The sequence below is a fragment of the Gregarina niphandrodes genome (genome assembly GCF_000223845.1).
Source record: "Gregarina niphandrodes unplaced genomic scaffold scaffold00002, whole genome shotgun sequence".
Lineage (NCBI taxonomy): Eukaryota > Apicomplexa > Conoidasida > Eugregarinorida > Gregarinidae > Gregarina > Gregarina niphandrodes.
The window spans coordinates 346,613-353,383 of NW_011645774.1; the positions used below are offsets into that span (position 1 = coordinate 346,613).

The following is a 6,771-nucleotide window of genomic DNA, read 5'->3' on the forward strand; positions in this document are numbered from 1 at the left end:
CCGAGAACGCGTTTCAGAGATCCGAGACCGCACCTCTACGGTCCGAGCCGCGGACGCCCGGGCCGCTGACGCCCGAGCCGCTGACGCCCGAGCCGCTGAGGACGGAGCCCCAGCGGCCTCTTGCTCGTCCGCCAACAGACCCCCGAACGTGTCTCCCAACACAGATACTTCTGCGGCTGCGGCCACAGATGGCGCATCCTTCGGGTGCGGGGCAGTCGTGTAGGGAATCAAGGGGGGGATCAAAGGGGGAGCCATCCCTAGTATGCCTCCTGTGACAGAGGAGTTCCTGGTCGTAGAATTTTGTGGGACTGAAGGCGTATTATTCTGGTCGCTCCCCTCGGTCAATATACCGTTAATCAATTCCCCGTCGACCGATACCCCGTCGGCAGATAGCCCTTCAAATGATAACCCCTCAGCAATGCTATCGTTGCTTGTAACCAGCTGGTTTAAGGTCTCCGGCAGCGGCACTGACACACTACCGCGAGAACCCGCGCCCGATTCCCGTCCATGTTTCGCAGCGTTTAGTTCGTCTTCCGCTTTGTCCAAGGAGCGCGCTGCAGCAGCGGTAAAAGATACCTTCCGACCAGCGCCGGACGCTCTACCGCTTTGGGCGAGTCTGCTTGGTCGGCCGTGAGACTCCTCGTCAGAAAAGGTATCCTCTGCAAGAGGCGAATCTTCTTCCCTGACGGTGCCGATTTCTCTTTTCGGATGTTCTATCCTTGAATATTCGGTTCTGGGATCGTCTGTCCTTGGACCTTCTGTCTTTAGATTTTCTGTTCTCAGATCAGCTGCAGGATGTGCAACTTGACTGAAATTGTCCGGTGCTGTAGCCCGTCGGCCAGCATTTGCTACCATTGGACTCGCAGGCTGAGAATCACACTCCTGGTACGACTCATAGTCTTCCGAGCTAGGAAGCGACTTGAGGAACAGCGGGTCGGACAAAGCGCCAACGAATTCCCTAGGCGAAAGAGCGCTTGAATACGACTGCTTCACTCCAGATCTGCGCTGTTCTAATAACGGATCAGCTAATCCCATAACTGAAAATCAAAGATTATCTATTGCGGTCCACTTACGAGGTGACGAAATAGATGATGACGAGGAAATCTGGGCAGGACTTGTTTTAAGAGGGTGCCTCTGAAAAGTGGAGCTTAACCTAGCTATATTAACGTCGGTATTCACGCCGTTTTAACGCGAGTCCAAATAGTGTGTGCACTCATATTATGAACATAGAATGACAACGTGTCACTTACGCATGAATGATGTTTCTTGGGTGAGTACATACGCTCAATGTTCCGGTACATCTTCTGGACCTTTTCGATGGCTTTTGTGTAGCGTTGTTGAGCCTGAAACGCCTCATTGTAGTTCAATACCAAGTTGATACAAGCGATTTGGCTTTCCTCAAAGAAGTGGCCGAGGGCCGCCCTCAAAATGGTGGAGTCTGTCATGGTCCTATCGATGCCATGGATTGCAATGGTTAGCCTACTAGGCATGAATCGTTGGGGCTGCATTTCATTCTGTTTAACACGGCCTAAGAATGTAAGGCTTCTAAATTCGTCACTGCGGACTGCCTTATAATGTAGATACACCGCGGTCATGCTAATCAGAAATACAGCCCACACCAGGCCGTATAAAATCCACAGCCTGAAGTAACTGTTCACAGGCACATTGGTTATGACCGCTCGGTCAAAGAAAGTCTTCTTGATCCACTTTCCGTTGGCATCCATCTTCTCCGCCGGCGAAGCAGTCCAAATAGCTGGCAGTCCAACCGACATGGTTATCGTGGCCACTAAGATACGGCAGGTTCGGGTTGTTACGTGCGGTCTCAGTGAAACGGTCTCAGTGAAACGGTCTCGATGAGTTGGTCCCCTGTCCCCGTGCGGGCCCTCGATGATGAGGGTGCATGCTGGGAGGGTCGATATTACGAGTGTCTGTATTACGAGTGAAGAACAGGATGGCGCAACTACGTTGGAATAAAAGGTAAAGGTACACGTCGGTTGAAGAATATCTTTTAATGTCCCACCGCCAAAGCTTCGTAAGCCAGTGTCGTTTAGTAAGTATGTGATGACATCTTTGGTCATCCCAATTGTCATCATTGCAGTCATCCGCAGTAGATACCTTGACGCTCGTTAACGCATAACGATCATTGGGGTCTGATACGAGTAACAATTAGTAGTGACATATGTACCCATGCCATGTGTTGTGCTATGTGTGTGTACCATGTGTGTGTGCTATGTGTGTGTATACCGTACTTGGTCGGAAAGCATCTTGTCTCGCAGGGCGTATCAAGAAATACCAAGCGGAAAGGGAGATTCCAAAGAAGACTATATCATACCCCGCAGCGAATTTCAAATCGCGTAGGTCATTTGCAGACATTGCCACATTTTTTTCGGTAAGGGGTGGGGCAGTAATCGGAGCTGGGGAGACCAGTAAAAGCTCGGTTCTCTAAGGAAATGAGGGTCTGCTCTTTGGGATGAGGTGATTTGAGCTGGACATTTTTTAAGGTGGGAACATGATCGATGTAGTGACTTTCTTTTTCCGGGAGTTGAGGCAAGGAGATGACAAATTGGATACGTTGCGAAGGTATGTTGGTCGTCACCGGATAATCCCCTAACCCGACCGGACTGATTGACCCCGGAATGACTGTAGGATGAATGTGGTATTAAAGCATTGCGATCAGGACAGAGTGGTTAGTAAATTGCTGCCTGGTCTGGGAGAGATGATTTTGTATGGGGGTGATGAGAATCTGATTTGGGAGGTCGGTGTTACAACGTTCCCTCTAATTTTGAAGGACTATCCGGAGAGTTTCTCGGCAGTGATGGAGAGTTATAGGTTTATGTTGGTACATGAGGAAAGTGCTATTCGGGAAGGATCGTTAAAGGGTTTAAGCACAATATTGGAGAACAACGTTACGGCAACATTGGATCAATTTGTGAGTCTTTATGAGTCTGTGGTTCTGGGCGGCAAGGCAAACAATTGTCATTTTGCGCGATGTAGTAGCAATAAAATGTTCGCGCTTATGTTCCAACACCTATCGCTCAATCAACGACAGAGCATGCTGCCCACCTATTTATCTCATGCCAGCGATGAAAGTCCCCTGGTACGTAAGGCCTTCGCCTCCAGTCTCGCCCAGGTCGCTGACCACGCTATCACTCAAGAACTCTTCGAGTCCATCTACCCCGCCGCCATCACTGGATGGAAAGATGAATATCTCGAACAGGTCCGAGTCGACTCGCTATGCACTCTCATGACTATGGCCCGGAAATTGTCGCCACCCAAGATTGAGAAACACATCATCTCTACCCTTTCGCGAATCACCACCGACGCTAGCTGGAGAATACGACTAACCTTTCTGGACCAGGCCCATAAGGTAAGGCACCCCATACATGCCTCCCCCCCAACAGGCTCTACTTGCTTGTAGTTCATGGCGGTCACAGGTCCGGAACTAAATAAAAAGTATGTCTGGCCGTGGATTATTGAACTACTAAGCGATGGCGTGGTGGAAGTTTCAACTCGCGCATTCCAAATTATCCGTAAGCCACCTTGCTACACCACTTGACCACCACCACCTGACCACCACCACCTAACCACCACCACCCGACCGCCACCACCCGACCACGACCACCGGACAACCACTTGCTCCTGCGAAGACCCCGAGCCTCGGCTCCGAAGCCACTGGGCCTCTGTTCCGAGCCACTGGGCCTCTGTTCCGAGCCACTGGGCATCCGTTGCAAGACACTGGGCCTCTATTGTGAAGCCCGTGGTTGTAATTAATTATCGACGTTTTATAGATCACTGTATGAAGTACCTGGATGCGGAGGTATACCAGTCGTGTGTGGCAGAGAGTGTGGCTGAGTTCCTGAAGGACCCGGAGAGCAAGGAGGAGGACGCAGTGGCGGCAGTGGCATTGATTGTGGGGGATTCGGCCGGGTCGATGAAGTCTTCGGAGTTGGCGCGTTGCTCCGAAGTTCTAATGGGGCATTCGTCGAGTGTGGTGCGAACCAACTTGGTATCACAGTTCCCGTTCATTCTGGGTTTGCTGGACGAACCGGGTGCGGTCCATTCGTTGGTGACTGCAGCGTCCAAAGACGTACAGTGGAGGGTACGAGCGGAATTAGCGAAGCACTTGGGCGAGATCAGTCAGGTCTTCAGCGCAGATGAGTGCCTCAAGCTGCTGGTCACGGCCCTTTTAGACCTATGCGACTTCGTTCGGAACGCCGTCGTGACCAACCTCCATTCGATTATACAACACTCCTCAACGGTCACACTTGACCATGTCATCGGCTGCCTCTTCACCTTATGGAAACTGAACCACGCTCCCCCAGACGGAGGCACCGCCATTGCGATACCAACCACAGACATCCTTTACGAGGTCGTCATGCGATCCAAAAGAAACATCACTTCGTATATTGTTACCAAAACGCTCATCCGAGCATTCGTCGTAAGCCGGGCGGGACTAAGCTGGGCAGGCTCTAGCCAGTTGACGCTCTCACGTCACTCCGTGATCGTCTGACTTTCTCGTTCTTCCAGACGTGCCTCATCATAGACGACCGACCGAGCGATAGAATTCTGGAGGATATAATCCTCCTGTCCACAGCGGATTCCATCCCAAATATTAGAAGGCTCGCCTGGAAGTCTCTGGAAAAACTCCACCAAGCAAAGCGGGTTGGCGGAGACGTTCTGGCCGCAAGGCTGGAACAGCAATTACCGCGTGAAGGCGATACTGACGTGCTCGAAACAATGAAGGTTTTGAAGGCTACAATTTAGCACACACGTGTGCGGACGCGCTTTCGCAATGAAACTCCTTTATAGTGAGTTTTAAATCCCTGGACAATTCAATTACGCAGTTTTGAGTACTATTTGCCACGCTCTAGATATTACGGATATTCTAAAAGGCATAAACCCCTTACCCAGCAACGCTATTCTAGCTCCGGCAGATTTCCAGAAAGTATATCAAAGCGGAGGTGAGTCTCGTTGGTTCGAAAATAATTACAGGCGCTCATACTACTACATTATCGCGCTGCATACTACGTGACCATGTTACATAACTGCGTACTACGTTACTGCATGATTGCGTACTATTAGCGGGTATTATGTGATAGTCATCACACAATAATATGTAGAGCCAATTCCGTTGAAGATTCATGCGGACATCGAGGCCATTGGTCGGGAATTCGTCGCAGCGAGACGGAGTGAGAATGATGAGCTGGAGGCTGATGTAGATCGGCAACTGGAGCTATATTCGGTGTTGAAGAGTATGCTGGAGCGTGAGAAAGCAGCGACCCGAGAGTTGTTGAATTTTTTCGCGCTGCATATGAACTGACTTTCCGATTTTTATAGCCGCATGAGTTTCCTCTTCGCTTCACCGTTGGGTGTTTTCTGAACGAGATCTCGGACGTAGAGGGGCGCGATTTCCTTGATCCATTCGAGTTCGACTTCTGTGCAGGTCCTTATATAATTCTTGGTGGTCATGACGAGTTCGTGGTATATGACGAATTCTGCGTTATGTCGGATGCAGCAACATGGGTGCAATGCGACGACTGTATTATCCGGCAGTGTATTGTACGCCTTGCATTTGCCGCCATAGCACAGTTGCAAGAAGAAGCCAGCGCAGAGGCCCTTACGGACGGCGGTCCTACGTCGTAGTTCGTTGTGTGTGACACAGGTGACTTCCAGGCCGAGGCGTGTATAGAGGTTCTGCAGTTGCGCGCGTATCTTTTCGGCTGCGGCGAGAGACCTTTGATTGAGAAAGTTTTCATAGCACCAATCGCGTTCGTACTGGTTCTGTACGTACTCTTCGTACACCTTGAGTAATGTGTAGTGGTCGCTAAGATCGTCGCTGAATTGTGCGTGTGCCAAGTCCGCTTCCTTCAGGCAGTCCCGCGGCCGCATGAAGGGTGTGGGCACGGAGAGCATGGCGCAAATTATGAGCATTTCCGGTACGCACTGGTGCTTGCCGCTATCCACGAGCATGGAGGCCAGCTGCGGGTCCAGCGGGAACTCCGCCATGAGTTCACCCTTGGGCGTCAGTTGGCCCTCACCATCGATGGCGCCTAGATAGTGCAGTTCTTCCAACGCTCGCATCATGGTCTCTACGGCCGGCGCTTCCATGAACGAAAACTTGACCAAGTTCTTCACTCCCAACTTCAACAATGTCAGGACCACACTACCCAGGTTCGATCTGAGAATCTCCGGGAAAGTTTGCTCCACCAACTCCGTCTCGTACGAACCTTGGGTATAAAGCCGATAACACTTACCCGGCTGCGTACGTCCTGCACGTCCCGCACGTTGTTTAGCACTAGCCTTACTAATCGGCGAGACCAACAGCGACTCGATGCGTGTACGTGGATTGTATGCCTTTTGCTTACTGAAACCCGGATCCACCACGTACACAATCCCATCTATCGTGATGGAGGTTTCCGCAATATTCGTCGCTATTATACACTTACGTCCCTCCGGCTGTCCCGGCCTCTCCGACGTCGGCGCCGGCTCGAAAATACGCTGCTGCTGCGCAGGAGGCAGCGATGAATACAAAGGAATTGACCGCAACTCACCCCTCGTACTCCACATACGAGAGCTGTCCCGATCCAAGGCCTTCTTCATCTGGTCAATCTCCTCCTCCCCCGTCAGAAATAACAAAATGTCACCAGGACCTTCCTGCCCATGGATCTGCAGCACTGTCCGTAACGCAGCGTCGAAGTAACTCTCTTCCGGCTCTAAAACGAAAAGTGCTTAGCCCCCGGTTGCCGGGGGGGGGGTTGCGCCGACGGGGGT

At 51.4% G+C, this 6,771-nt stretch overlaps 3 protein-coding genes across 3 annotated transcripts; 1 reads left to right on the forward strand and 2 right to left on the reverse strand.

Moving 5' to 3' along the window:
- Positions 1 to 85: 85 nt before the first annotated feature.
- Positions 86 to 1,035, reverse strand: GNI_013620 (hypothetical protein; the record flags this gene model as incomplete). Its single annotated transcript, XM_011130585.1, has 1 exon — positions 86 to 1,035. A coding segment is annotated over one exon (950 nt), but the record flags the coding sequence as incomplete, so codon positions are not given.
- A 1,612-nt stretch (positions 1,036 to 2,647) lies between these two features.
- GNI_013630 (putative phosphatase) lies at positions 2,648 to 4,764 on the forward strand (the record flags this gene model as incomplete). Its single annotated transcript, XM_011130586.1, has 4 exons — positions 2,648 to 3,367; positions 3,419 to 3,530; positions 3,789 to 4,438; positions 4,528 to 4,764. The coding sequence occupies 4 exons, from the start codon at positions 2,648 to 2,650 to the stop codon at positions 4,762 to 4,764; spliced, it is 1,719 nt and encodes a 572-aa protein (XP_011128888.1).
- Positions 4,765 to 5,331: 567 nt separating this feature from the next.
- GNI_013640 (putative pre-mRNA splicing factor ATP-dependent RNA helicase) lies at positions 5,332 to 6,666 on the reverse strand (the record flags this gene model as incomplete). Its single annotated transcript, XM_011130587.1, has 1 exon — positions 5,332 to 6,666. A coding segment is annotated over one exon (1,335 nt), but the record flags the coding sequence as incomplete, so codon positions are not given.
- Between the last annotated feature and the right edge of the window lie 105 nt (positions 6,667 to 6,771).